We start from the raw sequence: 25,609 nt of genomic DNA, 5'->3' as shown, positions 1-25,609 counted from the left end.
TCTTACTGCCGCTGAAGAGAGGTCTGAGGTTATTCTTACACCTGGTCCCTTGAGTGGGCCTGGGTTTTGCTTTCTGGAAGCTGGTAGAATCTTCTCTTTTTCTCTGGTGCTCTGACAGTCCACAGAGGTGTGCCCGCCTTCCTCTGAGCTGCCAGGTTTGCTGGGTCCATCAGTTGTACAGTTGCTTTGTTGACTTCCTCCTCTCTATTGTCTGTGTTCCTCTTTTTGGATACTTCTGTTGTTTGAACATTATGGAGTAGAAAGTACAGCGTTTCCATAGATCCCCCTGTCCCCCACATGCACAGCCTCTCCACTGTCATCTTGGGGCACCAGAGGCACATTTGTCACAACTGCCAAACCTTCCTTGACCCACCATCATCACCCACAGTCCATCGTTTCCACGAGGGCCCACTCTTGGCGTTGTGCAGTCTGTGGATTTGGACAAGTGTACCCACCATTCCAATGTTACCCAGAAGAGTTTCACTGCCCTAAACGTCCTCTGTGTTCCAGCTCTTCAACCCCACCTCCCTTCTAACCCCTGGCAACCACTGATCTTTTTATTATCTCAATAGTTTTGTCTTTTTCCAGAATATCGTATAGTTGAAATCATACAGGATGTAGCCTTCTCAGATCGGCTTCTTTCACTGAGTGATATGTATGGAAGGTTCTGCCATGTCTTTTCAGGGTTTGAGAGCTCATTTCTTTTTAAATGCTGAATAATATTCCATTGTCTGGATTTGCCTGTTTATTCACCTACGGAGGGACATCTTGGTTGCTTCTGGGTTTTGGCAATTATGAATAAACTACTGTAACATCTGTGTGCAGATTTTTTGTGCGTGGACATAAGTTTTCAACTCATTTGGATAAAGGTCCTCTTTAAAAATTTTTTTTTTCTTGCTTTTTTTTTTAAAACAACTCTCTCTTGCTCTCCTTTTTGCTCTATTTTTCTAAAAAATTTCCATAGCTCTAACCATGAATCTTTCAATTTAGTGTTTAATTTATATTATGGTTTCTGACTTTGAAAAACTTCTTTGTTGATTTATTTTGTGAATATTCCTTTTTACAGCATCCTGTTTATATTTCGTGGGAGAAAAAAAATCTTTCAGAGGATATTGTTGGTGGTGGTTGTTTGCCATGTCGGCCTGCCTCATCTCTGCCCCAATTTGCTTTTTCTTTGGTCCCTTTTGTCTTCATTTTCCACGTCCAAGGCTTTCTCGCGTGTCTCCTGAGCCTCCAGGCGGCTCTGGTGCGCCTGAAGGTTTGAGAGCCTTTGCTAGATTCCTCTTATCTCACCGAAGCTTATCGCAACTGAGCACCCACAGAGAAAAACAACACACGTTTCAGTACTTTTCCCCTGAAGAACCAGAGCGGTTCTCTCCCCCTTAAAGGCCCAGCACTTCTCCTGGATGAAATGTAACATGACAGTAGCCTTGGAGGTGGTTTCACCAACGATTCCGCCCGTGCCCCACTCCCCTCCTGTGTTTATTTGTACCACCTGGCATTCCTGCAGCTTTGCCAGTGCTCCTGTCATTCCTGTTTAGGTTGGAGAGACGCCTGGCACCGGCTGTCAGGACCCTGCCGCTGACCTTGGCTGTCCCTACCTGCTGGGCAGACTTAAGTTGAGGCCAATGTCCTGGCCCGGAGCAGAAATGATAGCCCCCTTGGGGAAGCGCGCCGCAGGCTGGAAAGGCCCCCGTGCAAGGCCAAACCATCTTGCCATTGTGTCGCTGCTCCCAACAGGAAAGTGCGTGTTTGTGTAGAATGCTGAGGGCATGAAAAGGGAAAGAGAACTGAAGGGCTTGGGGTGTGGACACCAAGGGGGGAAATCCACTCATTTTCAGAAGGGGCCCCATTTTCTTTGCAAATACAGATGCATTTTTATTTCCACAACATGTAAAATTATATGTCTGAATATGTACGTGATTAATCTATCATTTGGTTATTTCAAAGATATTTACAGACTTCCTGTCACGTATCTGAGAGTGGGGCGGGTATGCACGTATAAATAAGGGTGATTTCACAAAGAGAAGAAGGAATGATGATCACAGCAACAACAACAGTGGTTTCCAATAGAATGAGGATTACTATTCTTTTCTTTATAGATGAGAAAACAGTGATTTGGACAGTTTGCCCAATGTCACGGCTTCGGTATAACACAGGTAATAAATTTCAGAGCCGGGATGCAAGCAAGCCCAGGTCTATTGGTGACTCTGGAGCCCCAACCTTGACCGTTATACCACGCGACCCCCAGGGTGGCTGTGTATTCACCTTTGAAGGAAGCACCCATCAGGATCCTATGATTAACTTAGATCCCATAGCTCCCCATTTGGACACACAAACCATCCCAGCAGCATCCCCTGTGTCAGTTAGCTGTTGTCAGAGTGTTGCTGTGTAACAAACCACTCCCAGACCCAGTGGCTTAGAATAACAGTGGTTTAATCTCAGGGATCTGCAGGTTCGTGGTAGCTCTGCTTCAGGCTGTGATAGCTGGGGGTCCACTGAGCTAGGCTGGGCTGGCTTGAGAGGGTCTCCTGTAAGCTGCACCATGTGTAGACTTGGTTCCTTGCTCAGGTACTTTTCGTGTGAGTTAATTCTGAGGCTCGGCTCCAAGGGGCAGTAGCTATCTGGGGTAGCAATGGCAGCGATATAGGAGGGCAAATACACTTCATACCCCTGTCGGTGTCAGTCTGCTACCATCCCATCGTCGAAAGCAAGTCACTTGGTTGAGCCCAAGGTCAAGGGGCAGGACTGCAAAGTCATGTGGCAAACAGCATGGATATGCAGTGGTGGTGGTGGTGAAGAATGGATGCTAATAATTCAATCTACCACAGCTGCCCGCCCAGTATGCTTGTAAATTAATGGGTGTATGCATGCACATGCAATTTATGGAGTTACTATTATTAAAAACTATAAAAGAATTATATGTACCTTGTAAAAATATAGAGTTGATATGCTGGTGGGAGAGTCAGACAATAAAAAAAAAGAAATAGAAACAACTATGTAAAGGGATATTCCAATTTATTTGATTGACTCTGGACACACTGTAAGTCTCTTGGGACAGATTCAACATCTTTCTATAGTTAAAAGAAGATGTGCCCTTGTCCTTTTAGTTTCTTTAGCTCACAGAATTTGAACTCACGTCTTACTCTTCTAAAGCAGCATTCAGTGCAACGTCGGGGGCTTGATGTCAGCTTTCTCAATGTTTAGGGTAGTTAAAGAAGACGGGAAACCCGCGCAAGCGAAGATGTTAGTTATGTTAGGGTGCTGTGGATGTGGACGGTAGCGTTCTTCCTTTATCTTTTCTCAATGCAGCTCTCCCAGGCCTGCGCATCTGATGAAGAACCAAAATCAGCCAAATAGTCTTAGGCACGGTAGCACTCTCTCCTTCCACGTCCAGTAGATTCTCTGGGATTGCTGGCAACTGCTAGAATAGTTAACCTTAGTGGCCTTGAGCTTCCTGATCTTGGCTGTCCCTGGTTCTGCTCTTTTACTCTGCCACCTCGTGGATTTTTGGGAAATTGCATCTTCTGCTGTGAGCCCTACTGACTCACCTAATTGATCTGGCCGCTGCCTTTCTTGGGAAGGAGGGGGATGGGAGGGTAGAAGAGAGTTCTCCCCACCAGAGGGACATCACAACAAGGTGACTGTGCTTTTTCAGTTTTTCCATAGTACTCCCCTCCCGCTTTGGAACAATGTCCTCAGGGGCCTGGCTGATGGGCATTTGAATGGCCCTGCCAGTATCACACCTGAAAGGCCCTCCCCACTGGAGACCTTGAGCCAGCGTCCCAGGGTGGGATGCAGGCCCCTGACTTCCTCCAGTACTGCCTCTCCAGTTCACGAGAGGCCCCTCCTTTTTTCAAATTAGGAAAGTAATTGAATCTTACTTAGAGCTTACCAGTCCAGTCAAGGAGACAGATTAAACAGTATATACAAATAAAGACAATATTTACACATTGTGGTGAGTGCTATGAGATAGTAATGTTGGTGGGGGTAGGGAACTTGCATTAAGTAGGCTGGTAAAGGCAGGCTTGCCTGAGCAAGAGACATTCCAAATGGAAACCTGAAGGATGGGAAGGATCCAGTCATTAAAAGAGGGAGGAAGAGAATGTGCAAAGGTCCTGAGGTGGAAAAGAACTCGTTAAGTTGAAAGTAACTAAGTGTGACTAGATTGGCATGAGCTGGAGGGGAGTGATCTGAGTGGGGTTGGGAAAGGCAGCAGGCACAGGTAATACAGGTTCTTTTTTTTTTTAAATTTAATTTATTGGGGTGACATTGGTTTGGAAACCATACAGGTTTCAGGTGCACAACTCAGCAGAACATCATCTGCACACAGCATCTTGTGCCCATCGCCCAAAGCAAGGTCTCTTTCAATCCAGGGTCTTGTGGGGCACAGTGAGGATTCTGATTTTGTGAGAAAATAAAGAAGAATTCTTTTCTATCTCTTCAAAATAGTCTTTATTCAACAACTGTAAGTAAATGTAATATACAAAGGAGATTGACTAGTAAACCTCATGCTGATAAATAAGGCATTTCAAACTTTAGCAAAAAACAAACATCTCTTGTACATTTGACTACACTTGGTTACCGTTGCCTTCATTAGGTTTACTCACAAAATTAGTACAATCCTGCCTCCTTATTGGCAGTTTTGCTTTCTGAAGTTAGTTACCTATGGCCAATAGTGGTCCAAATATATTAACTGGAAAATTCCAAAATGAACCAATTCATAACTTTTCTTATTCTTTAAACATGTAAGATTTATTTTTCTCATAAAAGTTTTTATTTTATTTTTCAATTATAGTTTGCATTTAACATTTTTTTGTGTTAGTTTCAGGAGTACAGCACAGCAGATAGACATTCACATAGATTACAAAGTGAATTCTTAAGCAGAGAAGTGATGAGGTCCAATTTATATTTTATATTTCTATTTTAAGAAGATCCTCATTGCTGTTGCACGGAGAATGGACGAAGTGAACAGGAAGGGAAGCTGGGAGAGCATTTGGGAGCTTGGTGCAGGAGGCTGGGTGAGAGGTAACAGTAGCCTAAATGTGGGTGTTGGCAATAGAGATGGAAGGGTCTAGCCCAGCCGGTGTGGCTCAGTGGTTGAGTGTCCACCTATGAAACAGGAGATCAAGGTTTGATTCCCGGTCAGGGTGTGCTTGATCCCCAGTAGGGGGTGCACCGAAGGAGGCAGCCGACCAATGATTTTCTCTCATCATTGATGTTTCTATCTCTCTCTCCCTCTCCCTTCCTCTCTGAAATCAATGAAAATATTTTTTAAAAAAAGATGGAAGGGTCTAAACCAGCGGTTCTCAACCTGTGGGTCATGACCCCTTTGGGGGTCGAACAACCTTTTCACAGGGGTCGCCTAAGACCATCGGAAAACACATATATAATTACATATTGTTTTTGTGACTAATCACTATGCTTTAATTATATTCAATTTGTGACAATGATATTGGGGGTCACCACAACATGAGGAACTGTATTAAAGGGTCGCGGCATTAGGAAGGTGGAGAACCACTGGTCTAGAACCACGCTGGTCAGTGTGGTAGCAATGAGCCACATGTGGCGACTGAGCATGTGAAATATGTAAGTGTAGGACACATACCGGATTATGAAGACGTGGTACAAAAAAAAAGTAAAATATCTCATTTATAATTTGTTGATCTTAATTACATGTTGAAATAAGAATATTTTGGATATTTCATGTGAAATAAAATATAATAGAGAAAGTTTCGTGTGTTATTTTACTTAAAAAAATGTGGCTACTAGAAAAATGCGAACTACACATGTGGCTTACATCTGTGGATCACATTATGTTTTTATTGGACAGCATTGATATCAACAAAAATTACTGAATGAAAAAAACACTTTATAGTAAAATTACATTGGACACTAGAAATTTCTAGTTAGGTCTAAGTTGTTTTTTCTGGTTCACAAAAGATGATGTTTATTTGATAAGACAATACAGTTAGTGTTTGATATAATCACAAGGAGCAAAAGAAACAAACAACTTGACAATGTACATTAAAAAACCAAGATGTTTAATGTGACAAATATGTTTCTAAAATAAATCCTCTAAAATTCCTCAGTTATTGAAAACTGTATAAACACAGAAAAATGTTAATAGCGACAGAATACATAAAACCAAACATCTAATTTTGGGCAAATTAACATACGAGGCAACTTTGCTACCAATGTATGATTTTCTTTTTTCTTGCTTACAAGCTCTTTAGACTATCTTTATATCAACAGAGACGGCAGAACATTTAGGTTTCATATCAGTTACACAGCATTAGCATAAACTCAGACAATACTGAGAGAGTTGTTTTCTTTTGAGCTGGCTAAGTAACCACTAAAACATCAGATCATTGCTGTGAATTGAGAATTTTATCCCAAATAAATGTCACATACTGTCCAGACATAGTTTTGTAATACATTTAGTAATTCTTTTATGTGATATTGGTAGGCAATTTATTTTTTTAAAAATGTTTTATTGATTTTTAGAGAGAGAGAGGAAGGGATAGAAACATTGATGAAAGAGAAACATCATCGATTGGCTGCCTTCTGCAACCCCTCCCAAGGATTGAGCCCATAACCCTGGCATGTGCCCTAACCAGGAATCAAACCAGTGACCTCTTGGTTCATGGATTGATGCTCAACCACTGAGCCACACCGGCTGGGCGGTAGGCAATTTAAACTTAAAAGGATTTTAGCTAATTGAGATTTTATTGTCTTTGAAAAAATAAATGGCATGGAATATGGCTACTTACAGTCTTATGGCAGAATACTGCACGAGGCTTTAAAGACAGAGAACTTGCCTCTATTTCAGCATCCATAATGTGCGCACTTGGATATGATTTCACCGGTCTGAACCTCACTTCCTTATTTGTGAAAGGGAGATGGAGGATGGTGAGTAGTACTAGCTGCCATGCGGTTCATCTCCCTCCCTCCTTCTAATCACACCCCACAAGATAGCTACTGTTAACTCCTTTTTACTGGAGGGGAAACTGAAGTTCAGGAAAGGTGACTTACTGAAGGTTACATTGCGAGTAAGAGGTGAGGCCAGGACACGAGTCTTGGTCTTTCTGGCTGCAAAGTCAGCAAAAAAATTTTTTTTTCATCCTCATGGTGCCCCTTGCTAATTTCCCTGCTTGCCTCTGAAATGACTGGTAAAGTCAAATTAGATTGGCGAACGGGCTTTGGAAAAAATGCCATAAGATATGCAGATGTCAGAGATGATTCATTCTCAGTGAAACAGGCGCATACCCTGAAGCTGCAGATGAAAACTCAAAACTCCTGGATGACGAACATAGATCTGTGTAAGGACACGGATGTCGCATGCTGCTTTCTCGAATTCAAGCTCTGCAAGTCATGTTACGGAGGGTTAACTTCCTGCCTCAGGATGAGCATTTAGAGGAACTCAGAGGGAGGTATTTTCTTGGTCGTATTAAAAACTCAGGGTCAGATGCACTTAGCATCACACGGTCCGCGCTGCTAGTCAAAGCGTAAACAAGCCTGGGGCCGGACAGGCTCCCTTCAAATAGGCCGGCTCCTGGGGGTGCCCTTCATTCTGCAGCAGGCAGAGCGAGGAACAGGCAGGATGAAGAAATTATTTGTGTTTGCGCTCCTTCTCACCTTCCTGACCTTCTCAGGTGAGCATTCACTGCAAAAACGCAGCCTATTTCTAGGCGGACGTGATAACCTGAAATAAGTCTAGTTTATATTTTTAAGGTTTTTTTTTTTCTTATTTCAAATAAGATGTGTATTTTTTGTATAAGTACATATTAATGTATAATAATTCAATGACTTGTTTTCCTAAGAGCAGACTCCCAGCGTTGGTATCCTTAGGGATGCATTTTGTTTTAAATATTTAGATGTGTTTGAATACTAATTCTCAAAAACGCTGATAAATCTTGGAGTATGCCTTCTTTTAGCATTCATACGAGATCACAAAATTCGGTAGACTTTTATTTGCTGATGCCTTTTAGAGTTCGCGTGTGTTTATGAAAACATAATATAATTTTATTGTCAAATATCTTCTTTGAGGGACCATGCGTGATGACCAAGTTGAACATAATCTTGTTGTCACGGGGTATTTTCCAATAACAGCTTTAACTTGGTTTAGTGTATTGAGGATTTAAAAAAAAAAAAAAATCCCACAAGGCAAACCTATAGGACGAGAAACACATGGACTGGAGAACTGGAGAAAATATGTCTTAAAAAACATGTAATTAACACCCACTTATGAAGGAACGGGCCACTGCAATTGGTAAAGATGTCTAAGCTTGCAGGGCTGGCTCTGAGGCAACCGTATTAGAAGCCATTCGGAATTCCTCTCTGAGCCGCCTGGAATGCCAGGTCCCCTGGGACAGGCCCCTGTGAAAGAACTTTTGTGTTTTGACTGACATTGAACTTGCTAATCATTTGCCTTGCACTGTGAACTCGTGTGCCCCGAGTCCCTAAGGCCCTGTCCTGACTTTTCCAGGGGCCTCCCCGATTCTGACGGAAAAGGAGGCCAAACAGCTCCTGAGGTCCCGGCGCCAGGACAGGCCGAGCAAACCCGGGTTCCCCGACGAGCCCATGCGGGTGAGTGCTGGGCCAGGCTATGCGAAGGGAGAGTGCCATCGATAGGTCCCTGCAATAGGAAATGAAAATGGGTGCTGGTCCCAGCCCAGCGGGGTCTGCAGGATGGAGGTTCTGTTAGGCCCGGAGGCAGGTGTCAGGTGACCTCACCTTTCACTCTGGCCTCTCCTCCTCCGATGGGGCCAGCTCCTTGCCTGCTGCTCACACGTATTTAAAATGCCAACGGTGGGCCCATGGCGGAGTCCCAGGATTCTGAGTAGCCTGCTGGGTGTCAGCTCTGAACCGGGTGCTAAAGAGCTGTGCCCCCTAGCAGGTGCCAACCCCATCTTCTCCCTCTTCCCTTGGGGTCTGGTGGGCTGGACCACGACGTCCTTGGCTGACGACAGCCTCTCTGGGCAGGAGGAAGCTCTGCTCCAGCCGCCTGAGGGGCTCTGCCTTTACCTTGTGCCTCGGATTTTGGTCTTTGGCCTCAGCTCTGCCCTGTGGGTTTGTGGTGTCCGCCTGCCTGGTCTTTGGAAACAAGCCCCCCCGCCCCCCACTGTCTCCATCTCGTGATGGTGATCGTGGTGGATGTTTCTAGAACCTGCCACACTGGCCACAGGCCACTTCAGGCCTGGCTGGTCCTCCCTTCTGGTGGTGGAAATAATGATATTCCTGTTATTTGAGTCCTACCCAGGGGAGGGTAGAAGTCGCAGTGACAAAGTTAGCATGCCTGGGAAGCCGTGTCTGTGCCCAGGCTGATCTCTTACCCGGTGCCCACTTCACCTGGGCACTGGGCTCCGGGCTCACCCTCTTTTCATGGGTCTCCATGTGGAGGTCTAGAAGGATCTATAGCAGTGTTAACCTTCCCTGGCTGCAGAATCATGGGAATAATACTGTTAGTTCATAAAAGAGGCTCTTATTGAGATGCTGTGTCACAGTGATGAGGAATGCTGACGGTCTGGGTTCAAATCTCCCTTCTGTAACTGTGTGACCTTGGGGATATTTCCTCACATTTCTGTACCTCAGGACCCTCATCTACAAAACACTAATAATAAATATTATCACTTACATTATTATAATGATAACTAACAATGTAAAACAATTACTTTAGCCCCAGCGGGTTTGGCTTAGTGGATAGAACGTCGGCCTGCGGACTGAAGGGTCCTGGGTTCAATTTCGGTCAAGGGCACATGCCCGGGTTTGAGGGTTTGATTCTCAGTAGGGGGCATGAAGGAGGCAGCCCATCAATAATTCTCTCTCATCATTGGTGTTTCTATCTCTTTCTCCCTCTCCCTTCCTCTCTGAAATCAATACAAATATACTTAAAAAAATAAAACAATAAAACTATTTTATGAGCTTAGTATAAAGTAATTCATACTAAGGCACTTAAAACAGTACTCAGCAAACAGTAATGACTCCGTGAGCCTTAAGCACCAGGGTCTGGGGGGTGCAGAGGCTGCAGGCAGTGGCCTGGGCTTCAGCTCAGAGTTGGTGGCAGACACAGGACTCAGCAAGTGGCTATTGTACAAAGTGGTTTTGAAACAAAGCAAGGACTCTGTGCTGTTAGGGGTGGACGTGGCTGTTTCCTTTGTTTGAAGAAATCCGAGGTGGCTCGGAATATCCAGGCGCAGGGCGGCAGGGCACTGGGAGGCGGGCAGGGCCAGGCCAAGCAGGATCCCAGTGCGTCGGGCTTTGTCTTGTGTGCAGTGGAGGATTTTTCAGGTGGGGGAGTGCAGATTGGGGCTTTAGACACACGGTTTGGGAAGCAATTAGAACACAATGCTCAGAGGTGGGGTGGGGAAGAGGAACCTCAAGGGGCTGCGAAGGAATTTCGGGGAGATGTAGGAGGAACCAAGAAAGGGTGGGGTCAAGCATGGGGGAGAGGGCTCGGAGGGGGGCGGGCATGGGCCTGGGTAGGATGCCTGGCTTGAGGCTCCCTGGGGCTCCCACTGCAAAGGCAGGAAGGTATGGTTCCTCGCGAATCAAGGGGCCTTAGGCTCCTAACTCCTTGGTCCCTGTGGCGTAGGACACGAGCCCTCGTGGCAGTCCTGCCTGCCAGCCCCCACCTCCCGTCTTCCACTTTTGACCTTGACTCTGGTATCTGGGCTCCATGGAAGGACGGGTGGTGGCCACAGAGGTCCTCTGAGAGCCAAGTTGGAAGGCCTGGCTGGCACGGCGGAGCTGACCTTCCTTCTGTGCTCGGAGACCTGTCAAAGGACTCTGAGCAGAGACTGATGTGATTGGAGCTGGTTTTCAGGGGCCTTTTGGAGTCTCAGGACACAGCCTCTGAAACACCGGCCTTCGCATAGCCATTCAGGGAAACGGGACATGACATTTCTGGACGAGCTGTTGCACCACCTTGCCATGGCACCCAGGAGACAGACAGGTGGGCTGGGACAAATAACGCAGAGGTGGTGACCTCTGGGGATGGTGTGTGCCCCTGGGAGCTGAGCCCGGAGGTTCGTGGGCTCACCACTACCTTGAAATTACCAAGAGGTGACCAGTTGGGTTATTTTATTTTGCTTCTTCCCTCTGAGGGACTGTGCAAAACAAAACCCTTTTTGAGAGGAAGAGGCCGCCGATGAGGGTGAATGAGCCGTGCTTTGGGGAGGTATCAGGAATTAATTCAAAAGGAAGACGAATGTGAAGATTCGCAGTAGTCTCTCCCCAAGAGTAGCTGCTAAGCCGTGTTTATCATGTTGACACTTGGCGTAAATGTTGGCAGATGTTGGCTCTGAGGGATGGTAGGGTTTCCGGAAGCAGGTGCAGGGCTAGGACTGGTTGGACTAGATGCATTTCATTGATTCACTGCAGCAGGCGCTCTTTTCTGACCGTGTGGTGGGAAGGACAGAATGCTATGAGACAGATCATGGGGTGCCCTGCATTTGGGACGGGCTGGCTTGCACCCAGAGGAGTATGAGCATCAGGTTGGCACCCTTGATGGAGGAAGGAAAGGCTGCAGTGGGGATGGGGAGAGAAACCAATGGGGAGACATGATCTGGGGAAGAAAGCAGGAGGGGTTTTGAATGTATGAAAGCAGCTGGGAGGAAGAGCCCGGGAGGTCCAGTGGTGGGGAATGAGAGGAGGGGTCAGAGAGAGAAAGAGGCAGGTGGGAGGGTAGGCGCTCAGAGGCACACCACTGAGGAATTCCTGGTGGTAGGAAGCAGCTGATCCATTGATTTTATGGCAATGCCTGACATTGAGTTTGAGGTTGTTTTCTGCTTTGTGCCATTATTATCCCATGCAACCCCCAAATCTTAGGAAAAGTCTGCTAGATGCAGCACCCTGTGTTAGTGGTTCTCTGGAGGAATGAGAGGTGGTCAGTGTGTGTGGGTGAAGGTGGCTGACGAAAGATGAAGGAAATCACTCGAGTCTGGAAGCTATGGTGGTGGAGAAACGGGCTGAGATGAATTCAGGAGAAACATGGCCCCCAAATCTTCAGAGATTTTGGGGAGTAGGGGTCTAGACATCACAGGAATGGGATGGGCCCTTCTGGAAAACTGGGATATTCCATGGGGACATCCATCTGGGGACATGTAGGGTTCAGCTCAGTTGACTTCAGGATCTGATTTAGGACTTACTACATTGGTTTCATGAAGACATTGTGTATAATGAAGCCTCAAGATTCTAACGGAGGGAAAAACATTGCCTGGGGAAAAATTGATGAAGACAGAGCTGCGTGGAAAGAAGGGCTGGGTGTGTGTTTAGAGGGAGGAAGGTGGAAAAATATTCTGAGCGTTCCCTGAACATTTTCTCAGTCATGACTGCGCTTATGTTTAATTTTCAGAATTTTAGTATAAACTCTTGCTATTTCAAATGTGGTCCCAGCCCAGAACTCTGGGCAGTGTATGCTCCAATCCCCCAGAACTTCTCACTGGTTTTCAACTAGGCCCTCCTCTCTCTGCTCAGCATCCTCTGTCTCTGATCTCAGCATCTTTTCACAAATGATTCCTTTTTGTAAAAAAATATTTTTTGATTGATTTCAGAGAGAAAGGGAGGAGAGAGAGATAGAAACATCAATGATGAGAGAGTATCATTGATTGGCTGCCTCTTGCACACCCTACACTGGGGATCGAGCCCGAAACCCAGGCAGGTGCCCTGACTGGGGATCGAACTGTGACCTCCTGGTTTGTAGGTTGATGCTCAACCACCGAGCCACGCTAGCCGTCCGGGCCACAAATGATTCCCTTTGCTTGCAATACATTTTCCCATTAGTTCTTCCTCTTCCTTCTCAATGTCACCTTCTCTCTCTCCCTGGCCTCCTAATACTCACACACAAAACAATACTATATATTTTATAGGTACATCTGTATAGTTGTACATGTCTAGAAAAAGGTCTAGAAGTATGGTTAGTTGAATGTTAAGTGTATCATCACATTGAGGAGACAGGGATCACTGGTGGCGATCTAGGGAGCTATATTTGATGTTTGAATTCTAAGCAACAGTAATATGTTCATGTACTAGTTGTACAATTACAAATAATAAAAATTCAATCCATTTGCATTTATTATAGAAAAATTGCGAATGAAGAAGGAGTCAAAAGAAGAAAAGAAAGTCAGATGTAATCTTGTTCCCTCTCCTCAAAGACAGCCTCACCATTTTTGATGTATTTCTGTTTAGGTTTTTGGCATATATTTTTAAAAAGTGTGACCATACTCTACCATTTCGTATCTTGGTTTTTCTCTATAAGATACACACTTTCTCATATTATTATAAGCTCTTTATACCATAATGACACTGAATTACCCTCTTTTGTTAGGTAGTTGGATCATTTCTACTACTTTTCTGTTATAAACAACATTAGAAGCCTGGTGCACGAATTCTTGCATGGGTGGGGTCCAGCTGGTCTGCCCAGATGGGGGCCCATCGGGCCAGGCCTGCAGCGGGGAGGGGCCATGGGTGGTTGGCTGGCCAGGCCCACCCTCAATTGGGGCCTGGATCAGGCTGGTTAGCTGCCACAGTGCATGTCATAGCCACTGGTTGTTCTGGTGGTTCCACTGGTCTGGTCACTAGGCTTTTATATATATAGATTCTGAACACTTTTTTTCTAAAGTGCTTTTGATATTTTTAATTATTTTCTAAGGATATAGTCCTGGAAAACAAATTATTGGATCCAAGGATATGAATAGTTTAAAAGCTTTTAGTATACATCATCCAATTACTTCCCAAAAGGTTAGAGAACACATACACACATGATTTATTCTCTTGTCCTCCAAGAGAGTGTTCCAGTAGAGGTATTAAGGTAAAACCTTACGATGGCATGATTATGGTGCCTTGAATTAGAGACCAGTTGGCTATTTCTGGGGTGGGATGAGCGGGCTCAATGAGGGATGAATAGGGATCAAGAATGGACTTGTAGTTGTCTATGTGGATACCTTGGGGCTATTCATTGGCATTAGAAGCCTATAGAAGAAGCAGGTGGTCTGGAATGATGGTGTTTTGGAGTGCTTCGCTTGCAAACCTGCCTTTATGCCTGTTTCTTCCGCTCTTGTTTACCTGGTTCACTCTTACTCATTTGTAGAGATTCACCTTCAATGATGCCTTTTTCGAGAGGCCTTCCTGATTCCCGCCCCCCCCCCCCCCCCCCCGAATCAGAGCATCCCCATGGCATCGACTCACAGCACAAGATTGCTGTTTTTGACTTTGAAGAAATCTGTCTCTCCTCAGAGTCTGCTCTAAACTACTTGAGCAGATGGACCGTTCCTTCCACTTCTGGGTCCCCAGCACCAAGCACAATATTTGACATTTACTCAATGCCCATTCTACTTATTTCCATTCCTTCCCTTGCGTCTCTCCTGGGGAGACATTTGACAGGACATAACTCTACTGCAGAACCTGGAGACTGTTTCCTAGAAATCTTTTCTATCATCTCCCTCAAATTCATTAAATTTCTCATAATCGTCTCAAATTTTTAGGGAAGAAATTATTTGCCAACTGCTGGGGTGAAGCATGGAAATTCTTCAAAAGGATGACATCTCAGCTAAAATTATGTCTTTCGTAAGCACTTGTGTGTCCTGGGAATATGCTTTCCATTTTGGCCTGTCTTCCTTTAAGGAATGTTCTTGTTGGGCAAGTATAAATCATATGAGCTTTATTGTACGTACTCTTTTTGAAATACACTTTCATGTTTAGCCCCTTGACACATGTATGCAGTCACCCCATTACCCTTTTGTTCCCCATGATCTCAAAGACCAGTTCGGAGTGACTGAGATCAGTAAGTTGTGCGCATCGCTGATCTGCCTCCTTGCGGGGCTCAGCAGGCCTTCCAGTGTCGCGGTGCAGTTAACTTCAGAGCCAGCCTTCTGCCCCCGTGATCGCCTGCTTTCACTAATGAGCAGAATAATTCATCCACATGCTGCCGGGCCTTCAATTCCATGCAAATGCCCGAGGAAGGATTTTGTCTTCTTGGGAACAGTTTGCTCTTTAATAGATTAACAGTCCAATTTATGATTCTCAGCTTAGATCAGGTTCTGGTGGGTATTTTATTTTAAAATACGTTTTTATTGATTTCAGAGAGGAACGGAGAGGGAGCGAGAGATAGAAACATCAATGATGAGAGAGAATCTTTGATTGGCTGTCTCCTGCACGCCCCCCACTGGGAATTGAGCCCACAACCCGGACATGTGCCCTGACCGGGAATCGAACCGTGACCTCTTGGTTCATAGCTTGATGCCCAACCACTGAGCAACACTAACCGGGCAAGTATATAATTTCATTATCACACCACTTCAGTGCCATAAGAAGGGACCACTTTCAATCTCTGCTTTAATTACGGCTAAATTATTTACTTCCATTATTACCCTTGGCATTGAACATGAAACACAGATATTGGTTTTTGCTTTATTTTCAAAATTTTTTTTTCCCTTGAAGAAAGGAATCTAAAAAAATTAAAATTTATTTTCCATCTAGCTCTTCTTTCTTGATCCAGGAACATTTGAGATGATCATTAATGTCGGGTCATTTCTAACTCAGCCAGCACAATTGTTGAATTTGTGGTTTTCAGCAGATTTGCAGTTGGGCTTTTCATCTTTGACTAATGATTGCTTGTAGGCCTTTGTGGCATATTTATTTTCCTAACATTTTAAATAAATAGTGAACTGTCATGGAAACCAGTGCTCGTTTTTCTCTCTCTTTCTCTCTCTCTGTGTGTGTTTTGGTTGTTTTTCTGCAACTATGATTTCAGCTGCTACTCAGGAGTGTGAAATACCTAAGTACATTTGGACTGGGCTATTGTAATGAGCAGATTGACACATGTTGGGGGGATCTTCCAAGGGGGATTTGCTAAGATTATGGAGAAAGAACAAGTCGATTAATTAATTCACTCACTCACTTGTATATTTCTCCAGTGAGTTTTATTGAGGTCCTACTATGTGCCAAGTTCTAGGCACTTTGGTCACTGCTATGAAAAAGGCAGGTGGATGTTGGCCGAGTGGGACCAGGATTAAAAGAATAAGAAGGCAAACAAGCATATACTTACAAAAGGTGTAGCCCGGCCGGCGTGGCTCCGTGGTTGCGTGTCGACCTATGAACCAGGAGGTCACGGTTCGATTCCTGGTCAGGGCACATGCCCAGCTTGTGGCTCAATCCCTAGTAGGGAGTGTGCAGGAGGCAGCCGACTGATGATTCTCTCTCATCATTGATGTTTCTTTCTCCCTCTCCCTCTCCCTTCCTCTCTGAAATCAATAAAAGTATATTAAAAAAATAAAATAAAAGGTGTATCAATGAGAGTTTGCTGCTTTGAACAACTACTTCAAAAGGGAAACCAAAAAACGGAAGGGACATCACCCAGAACCACAGGAACGCTGGCTGAGTGGAAGTCCTACAACTAGGAGGAAAGAGAAACGCACACGGACACTCAGAGGAGGCGCAGTGCTGAAGTCAAATTCTGAGGTGCGGAGTGCACAGAGCCGGCTGGTGGTGGAGGGCGCGGTTGGCGTTTTCAATCGGGAGGGAGTCGCAGACTCTGAGCTCCAGATCCGGGCGAGTCTTTAGGGACCCAGACTCAAACGGGAGAAGCGGGACTGTCTGGCTTCGGTCAGAGCGAGTGCAGCTTTCTCTCCCAGCTTTGCAGCGGGTGCTGGAACTCAGAGAGGCAGAGCCCCTGGGGACAGGACTGAGAGCCGCCATAACTGCTCTCTCCAGCCCACCCTGTTGATCCTGTGCGACCCACCCCGCCCAAGCCCTGCACAGAGGCATTTGCCGGATAGCCTCAGGCAAAGGCTAGATTAGCACCTCCCTAGAGGACAGAAGTTCTCTCACTGCTGACACAGCTGATTCTCATAGCCACTTGGCCTGGAGGTCAAACCCTCCCTGGAATTAGCTACAACAATCAAGATTTAACTATAAGACTGCGAACAAAGACCACTAGGGGGTGCACCAAGGAAGCATAACAAAATGCGGAGACAAAGAAACAGGACAAAATTGTCAATGGAAGATATAGAGTTCAGAACCACACTTTTAAGGTCTCTCAAGAACTGTTTAGAAGCTGCCGATAAACTTAATGAGATCTACACGAAAACTAATAAGACCCTCGATCTTATATTGGGGAACCAACTAGAAATTAAGCATACACGGACTGAAATAACGAATATTATACAGACGCCCAACAGCAGACCAGAGGAGCACAAGAATCAAGTCAATGATTTGAAATGCGAGAAAGCAAAAAACATCCAACCGGAAAAGCAAAATGAAAAAAGAATCCAAAAATGCGAGGATAGTGTAAGGAGCCTCTGGGATAGCTTCAAGCGTACCAACATCAGAATTATAGGGGTGCTAGAAGATGAGAGAGAGCAAGATATTGAAAACCTATTTGAAGAAATAATGACAGAAAACTTCCCCCACCTGGTGAAAGAAATGGACTTACAGGTCCAAGAAGCGCGGAGAACCCCAAACAAAAGGAATCCAAAGAGGACCACACCAAGACACATCATAATTAAAATGCCAAGAGCAAAAGATAAAGAGAGAATCTTAAAAACAGCAAGAGAAAGAAACTCAGTTACCTACAAGGGAATACCCATACGACTGTCAGCTGATTTCTCAACAGAAACTTTGCAGGCCAGAAGGGAGTGGCAAGAAATATTCAAAGTGATGAATAGCAAGAACCTACAACCAAGATTACTTTATCCAGCAAAGCTATCATTCAGAATTGAAGGTCAGATAAAGAGCTTCACAGATAAGGAAAAGCTAAAGGAGTTCATCACCACCAAACCAGGATTATATGAAATGCTGAAAGGTATCCTTTAAGAAGAGGAAGAGGAAGAGGAAGAAAAAGGTAAAGATACAAATTATGAACAACAAATATGCATCTATCAACAAGTGAATCTAAGAATCAAGTGGATAAATAATCTGATGAACAGAATGAACTGTTGATTATAATAGAATCAGGGACATAGAAAGGGAATGGACTGACTATTCTTGGGGGGGAAAGGGGTGTGGGAGATGTGGGAAGAGACTGGACAAAAATCGTGCACCTATGGATGAGGACAGTGGGTGGGGAGTGAGGGCGGAGGGTGGGTCGGGAACTGGGAGGAGGGGAGTTATGGGGGGGAAAAAAAGAGGAACAAATGTAATAATCTGAACAATAAAGATTTAATTAAAAAAAAAAAAAAAAAAAAAAAAGGTGTATCAATGCTGTATATTTGTTAATATCACCACCAACCTTATCAGAAAAGTCCTGAAGTATTGGAAAGCTGCCAGGCTCATGGGAGTAAATACATCTTTTCTAAAATTCTAATTTTCCCTCAGAAGCTTGAACTTTAGCATTTTGTGACAAGTCCTGTCTGTAGTTTTCCTTGGAAGGACAAACTCACTTTCTTCATTTTCGAGAAGATGCCTGCCAAACAAGCACATAAAACACTGCTAGTTCAGTCCTTGACACCAACCACCATCCAGGTGCTTTTCCCATGAAGACCATTGTATTTGGCCATGCAGCCTGCATGCTTCCTGCTGTGTCATGACTTGGTTCAGTGAAACTGACATTTGAAGAACATTTTACATTTACTTTCCTACTAGAGGCCCGGTGCACGAATTTGTGCACGGGTGGGGTCCTTCAGCCTGTCTGAGGATCGAGGCGTATCGAGGGGCTGGCCGGCTAGGGGGAGGGACCACAGGAGGTTGGCTGGCCAGCCCCCCAATTGGGGCCGATGGGGGGACCGGCCACAGGGGGGAGGGACCGTGGGAGGTTGGCCAGCCAGACCCCCAATCGGGGCAGGGAGGTTGGCTGTGGGAGCGCACTGACTACCAGGGGGCAGCTCCTGTGTTGAGTGTCTGTCCCCTGGTGGTCAGTGCACATCACAGCAACTGGTCGACCAGTCATTCCAGTCGTTCAGTAGTAATGGTTGCTTAGGCTTTTATATATATATAGATTTTAAACTGTGAGTGTGTGATGGTGAAGGATACGAGTTTATTTTCATTTATTTTTTGATTTTTTTAAGAGAGAGAGAGACACATTGATTTGTTGTTCCACTTATTTATGCATTCATTGGTTGATTCTTGTATGTGCCCTGATGGGGGATTGAACACATAACCTTGGCCTATCGGGATGTTGCTCTAACCAACTGAGCTACCCAGACAGGGCACAGTAACTTCTAGGATAGTCGGAGCCACTGCCTTGACTTCTGCGAGGGCACCAGTTTTATCCATCGTTACACACGATCAGAAGGCAACTAAGTCATGTCTTAGTATTGTTCTAAAAATAGTTTTGACCTCACAGACCACATGTTGAGGCCCTCTGCTTCAGTCTTGCATTCAGACGGCATTTATTGCAAGTTTCCTGTGGACCAGTTCATGGGAGAGATGCTCAGTGCACAACCTCAAGATATGTTCGGGTGTTTCTCATCTAGTAGTAACCAGAATCAGTTGAGAGCTTAACAAAGAGACTTGTTGCAAAGCTGTTCCAGGATTAAGGTAAGCCAACAAGAGATGATCAAGGATCCAGGACTAATAGCCCCTAGTCTTGGAGGGGGAGGGGCAAGTTATGGTTCCCAGACTTGGAGAGTGCAGCCTTCGAGGAGATCTGGTCTTCAGGAGAGGGAGGCAGCCAACCTGCCATGACTCCTCAGGGAGGGACCAGGAGCAAACACCCCAGTCTTTCTCTTCTTACCCCTACGTCATACCCAACTGGAAGCCCCTGGACAAGGGAGTCTGTGCTTGCAGTTCATCCAGGTCAGCCACTCCCTGCACGGGGCCATGTGAAGGAGGGGTGAGAATGGGTTTAGAGGGGCACATGGGGACTACGTATTTGGCACAGAACTTTATAATTTCATTGAATCCTGGCAACTCAATGAAATAAGTGTTAGTGTCTCCCCCATTTTGCAGATGGACAAAATGAGTCTAGAGCAGCCGTGGGCAAACTACGGCCCGTGGGCCGGATCCGGCCCGTTTGAAATGAATAAAACTATTGAAATAAAAGACCGTACCCTTTTATGTAATGATGTTTACTTTGAATTTATATTAGTTCACACAAACACTCCATCCATGCTTTTGTTCCGGCCCTCCGGTCCAGTTTAAGAACCCATTGTGGCCCTTGAGTCAAAAAGTTTGCCCACCTCTGGTCTAGAGTAAAGCAACATTGGCAGAGTCTGGCTTTGAACCAGATTCTGACTCAGACCTCTTAGCCTCTCCACCACATTGCCCAGCAACCAGGTAACATGGGCTCCTTCAGCCCACTGCTTACAAGGAATAGTTGAGTAAGTAAAGCTACGTGCTGGGAAGTCTTTGTTCCTTAATTACAAGACTCCACATTGCCTTCCTATTCCTCCCACTTACTATTCTTCTGGCCAAACACTTCCCAGAGAGGGCAGGACAGGGCAGAATTCAGTCCAAAACTCACAACCTCGTCCAGCAAGCTCCCGGGGTATCATTGCTGGGTCCCATGAGGAGCCTTCTCACCATCCACTCCCACCTTGGCTGCCCTAGGGATGCCCTGCCCAGGACACAGGGTGCATTTCAATGAGTTAAATAAAAACAACCATGATAACCAAAACAAATTCAAATTGCATGGGTCCTGGGGGAAAGAAAAAAGTTCAGGAAAATTGGACACCTCATCATTCATTTATTTGCACAGTCATTAAACATTTCTTATTTATTTTTCTTTTCTAAAAATATTTTTAAAAATACCTTTTAAATGGTTTTTAGAAAGAGGAAGAGGGAGAGAGAGAGAAACATCCATGTGCAGAGCGAAACATTAATCAGCTGCCTCCTGCACGCCCTCTACAGGGGATTGAACCTGAAACCCAGGCAAGTGTCCTGACTGGGAATTGAACCGGCAACCTTTGGGTGCACAGGACAACACCCAACCAACTAAGCCACACCAATGAGGGCAAAGTCCATTTTATTTGGTAATAGTATAGCAAATTCAGCTTCCTTATAGTTATCCCTTGCCTTTTAAAAAAAGACGATTTTATCACAAATGCATGCAGCCAAACTAATATATTATTAGTTGTGTATGTCTTGAGTTTTATAAAAATGGTGCCACATTATAAATGTCTTACTGGATTTGCTTTGTTTTACGTGCTATTTCGAAGACTCATCTATGCTGTTGTATGTAGCTAAATTAATCTATAGGTATATACAACACTGCTGTGCAATATTCCATGGCGAGACCCTATTTTAATTTATCCATTCTCCTGTCACTGTATTTGGCAGGTTTCCAGTGTTTTGCTACTACAGACTTATTGCTGCTGTGTACAACCTTCTACACAGCTCTTTTTTATTCATTTATTTATTTATTTTTATTGCTTAAAGTATTACAAAGAGTATTACATATTCTACACAGCTCTTGATTTAAGAGTTTCTCTGACCTCAAAGTGATCTGCGGCATCAGCAAAGGCTTGGAATTTGTTAGAAATGCAAATTTTGGCGCCCCACCCAGACCCGCTGAAATAGAAACTGTGGGGGCGGAGCCCAGCAGTCTGCTTTCACAAGCCCTCCAGGTGATTCTGATGACAGATAACGTTTGAGGAGCACGGGGCTAGGGTGTAAACGGGGAGTGAGATTTCTGGAACTCAGGCAACCATTTGTTCTCCACAGTGGTTGGTCCATGTTACGCCCCATCAGTGTATACGAGTTCCCGTGGGCACACACCCTCTCAGCACTTAGGGTTGTCAGATTTCCTTCTTTTGCCCACTGAGTGGGTCTGTGGTCTCCACAGAGGCCTGGGCGTGGCGGGTTCTCCTCCCTCCGCCTGGAGGCTTCCGGCCTCAGAACCAGCAGCTCATTGTCACCGTGGATAAAGGCCTCTCTTCCCGTGGGTTTGTTTTGACAGGAGTACATGCACCACCTGCTCCGCCTGGAGCACCGCGCGGAGGAGCAGTTCCTGGAGCACTGGCTGAACCCTCACTGCAAGCCCCACTGCGACAGGAACCTGGTCCATCCCGTGTAAGGGGCTCGGGATCCGCTCGGGTATGTGCATTCTCTCAGGCCTTCTGTTTCAGGGAGACTGCAGTGCATGGGCTCAGAGGCCTCCCAGAACATGGCACCAGAGAAACAGCTGGTAGCTGCTTATGCTGAAGGAGCGAGGCAGGGGAGATGGGTGGCAGCCAGGTTGCGAGGGACCCTGGGGGACACCCAAGGGACCCTGACCCCTGTCAACTCACCAAGAGATCCCAAATAGGGGAGGTCATTCTGGAATACAAATCGGACAGGTGTGGCTTGTTGAGGCTTGGGTCTGTCCAGGTGGGGGCAGCGTCCATGGGCTCAGCCAGTGACCCCCATCACCATCCTCACCACTGTCACCAGGATCAGCAACTCCTCTCCTGCCTTCCCATAGCCCTCCAGGCTGGGAATGTGCCCGGCCTGCCTTCCCTCTTCCTCTGGGTTTAGTCTTTGGTCCCCCTGAGCAGGTCTGCTTGGCCCTCCCAGCACCCCTGCTTATCCTGCTCCCCCCCACGCCCCATCCTGCACCGTGTTCTTACATGAGCCTGTTGTTTCTTCCCTCACTGTCTACATCCATCTCCTTCCCCCTTTCCAAATCCTCTTAGATAAAGTAGCAAATCCCTTCCGAGGTTAAGCCTAGTGAATGCCACTCCTCTGTAACCTTGCGGATGAAGCAGGGCAGGGTGCAGTTGGGCTGATTGCCATCTCTGGTTAAGAGAGATCTTAGGTCTTTGTGGTAATTTTGTGCTACTGTGAATGGGCTCAGGAACACACCCTTCTGAGCATCGCTCTTTGTCATTGGCAGGATGCTCTCACCCAAGTTCTCTCATTTGATCCTCTTAAGACCCCTGTGTCATTTCAGGGTGTGCATTTTAATCCAGTTTCATAGAAGGGCACACTGAGCCTGATGAAGCTACTGCCTGGTGCGGGGCGGTGGTTGGTATGTCAGCCTCTGACCACTCCAGTTCTGTACACTTTCTGTGGAGGTGGTGAGGGGTCCTGTGTGTGTGTGGGGGGGTGGGTGGGTGTGGAGTCCCTCTGAGGGGCTTTAACAGAAGTTCTGCTTTTGAGGGGTCGGGGGAGGCCTCCCTGTTCCGGTCCCTGCAGCCTCTGGAGCCTGCTCCTCCCCTTGCACCAGGGACCCTGGTCCTCCAGCACTGGAAGTCCGAGCTTGGCTTCTTCCAGAAAATACAACCGGGGAGCAGTTAGGAGCTCAGACTCTGGAATCGGGCAGACCTGGGTTCAGCTTTCTGTGTTTCCGCTCTGTGGCCTTGGGCAAGTCACCTAACCTCTGTGAGTCTGCATTTCTGCACCTGTAAAATGGGGCAATAACGATAGCTGTGGAGCCTGGGGCAGTCAGCGCCTCCTCGATTGGAGGCACTTATTACCACTGCGTAGGCCCGGCAAGAGGCGGGGTTATGGGGGTGAGTGAGCCCCAGGGCAGCACCCTCGGAGGAGCAACTGAGGCCTCTGCCTCCGGGTAGGACAGGCCTTGCTGGTGAGCTGGAGTGGGGGTGGGTGGCTCCTGAAAACAGGATTCCAAGAGGCCTCCCTCCTAACAGCTCCATTTACATGAGGACGAGGATGCTGGAGGCACTGATCAACTTGGAATCAGGAGTCGGAGAGCGAATGCGACTCCACTTGGGGAAAATTGCCCGGAGTCTCTCTCAGGCTCCTCATCTGTGAAATGAGGACAGTGAGAGCTCCTCCCTCATGTGGGTTCTGGGTCTGAGCATGAGAAAAGCCAGTGCATGGAAAGCAGGCTGTCTGGCATGTCATAGGACGGGCTCAGGAAGTGACAGCCATCCTCTCCTCCTCCTCCTAAATCCCCCTCTCTCCTCCTCCCGCCCCTCCTCACCCTCCATCCTCATCAACATCATGTTCACAGTATTTTCTCTCGTTCTTTCCCAGGGAGCCCTTTGACAACATGGGCCTGGATAATGGCGAAACAGGAGGAGGCTCCTTCTTGCATTTAATTTTTTCAGCTGCGGAAACGGATGTCCGATCGGACCTTACGAACTGTGGCCATGGCGAAGATTGCCGTGGGGATCGATGGCAAGCGCACGTGTTGCTTCACTTTACTAACCTGCATCACTCACTGAGACCAACTGCTTAAAGTAGTGACCCCCCACCCCCACCCAGGGGCTTCCTCCCAGTTCGGGAGGGTGGGCAGCACGGGAGTCTCACTGCGGCAGATGGAGCTGGGCCCCCAGAGCCTGGGGACAGGCTGCCTGCTCCCAGGACTTCGGGAGGTCTGGTTGGGCAGAGTGAGGCCCCTGGGGCCGCGGAGGTGTGTGGTCATCTAGTTTTCTCCTTCTCTTCTGCTCTAATAAACATCAGTGTTCAACCTGCTTTCTGTGGTGTCTCCTTTCCTCCCCCCACTTCCCCTGCCACCCCGCCCAGCCATTGTTTGTCTTTGTGAATCCAGAATCAGAAAACTCACTGTTCTTGGAATAAATGAATGGGTGTAAATACAAACACCCAGCAATTTTTCATAAGAGCCATCTTTTTTTGGTGTGTTAATCCTCAGCCAGGATATTTTTTCCATTGATTTTTAGAGAGAGTGGAAGAGAGGGGGAGAAAGAGAGTGAGAGAGAAACATGGATTGGTTGCCTGCTGCACATGCCCCAACCAGGATGGAACCCATAACCTAGGTATGCGACCTGACCAGGAATAGAACCTGGAACCTTTTTGGAGTACGGCAGGACCATGCTCCAACCAATGGAGCCACCCGACTGGGCAGCTCCCCCCCCTCCCCCCTGCAAAAAGCTTTATTGTTTCCATTTGGTCCAATGCATGGGAGAGGGCTCTGGGATGGTTCAAAGGCTGCCTAGTGGTTCCAGGGGGATGCAGAGGGGACCCTCAAAGGCCTCAGCTCCAAAGGCTCCTAGTCGTGCTGGAGGTGAGCCTTTCGAAGGGATACTCGCCCAGCCCAGCCTGGGGGCCGGCCGCCTGCAGAGGTGGGTCAGGTGTCGCCCGTCTTCTTGATGAGTTTCACCTCCTCACCCCGGAAGTGGTTCTGCAGGAAGTCACGGAGCTGAGGGTCTGCGCGGGTAGAACCCAGGGCCGGCAGCTCCAAAAGGGCCTGGGTCAGGTTCCTCTCCAAGGCCAGGCTGGCTTCCCTGGTCCTGAGTTTTGCCCACTCATCTTGGGAGGCTTCAGCGTGTCCTGGAGGAAAATGCAGCCGACAGGCTGGTTTTGCATCTTTAAGAGACGCTCTGCGCCCTCACATCGTGTTTCTTCTCCGCCGAGTCGGAAGAAGTGGTCCCGCCCTCGAGAGCCACATCCTCAGGTGGAAATAGAAGCCCAGAGAGAGGTAGGTGCGGGAGGCCCAGAGGCAGGCTGGCCAGGCGGTTGACGGCAGCCTCCACCTCGGTGGAATAATTCTCACGAATTTGGGAGCTCATGGCTGTTCGGCAATAAGGAGTTAAGATCAAAAAATGGTGTCTGGTCTTGGAGGTGGAGGATGGCTGACGTGGTTCCAAAGGCGGTGACTGGAGGAGAAGTGGGAGGGGGTCAGAGGCTGAAGCGAGAGACAGATCCGGGGGCCACGGCTAGCATATGCTTTTCAGAGTCGTCCGTTGTGTAGTATGTCAGTCCTTCGTTCGGGCCTTTCTGTGGCTGACGGATAGCCCATTCATCCACTGAGGGACATTGGGGTTCTTGC

At 46.8% G+C, this 25,609-nt stretch overlaps 1 protein-coding gene across 2 annotated transcripts in view; it reads left to right on the top strand.

Moving 5' to 3' along the window:
* C16H17orf67 (chromosome 16 C17orf67 homolog) overlaps positions 1-24,294 on the top strand; it is a 29,716-nt gene extending 5,422 nt beyond the window's left edge. The window contains exons 3-6 of one of the 2 annotated variants that reach the window (XM_059669560.1): positions 2,103-2,159; positions 8,489-8,589; positions 21,833-21,969; positions 23,854-24,294. In XM_059669560.1, the coding sequence (XP_059525543.1) occupies positions 2,135-2,159; positions 8,489-8,589; positions 21,833-21,949 (243 nt within the window). In that variant the 5' untranslated portion in view covers positions 2,103-2,134 and the 3' untranslated portion in view covers positions 21,950-21,969; positions 23,854-24,294. Of the gene's footprint in view, positions 1-2,102; positions 2,160-7,512; positions 7,656-8,488; positions 8,590-21,832; positions 21,970-23,853 lie in introns of those variants that run through there. The other variant, XM_059669559.1, reaches the window with a different exon arrangement.
* Positions 24,295-25,609: the final 1,315 nt, after the last annotated feature.

Source organism: Myotis daubentonii, chromosome 16 (assembly GCF_963259705.1).
Source record: "Myotis daubentonii chromosome 16, mMyoDau2.1, whole genome shotgun sequence".
In the NCBI taxonomy this organism is placed as follows: domain Eukaryota; kingdom Metazoa; phylum Chordata; class Mammalia; order Chiroptera; family Vespertilionidae; genus Myotis; species Myotis daubentonii.
The sequence above is the reverse complement of the archived record's forward strand: the minus strand, read 5'-3'. Positions and strand labels throughout refer to the sequence as shown.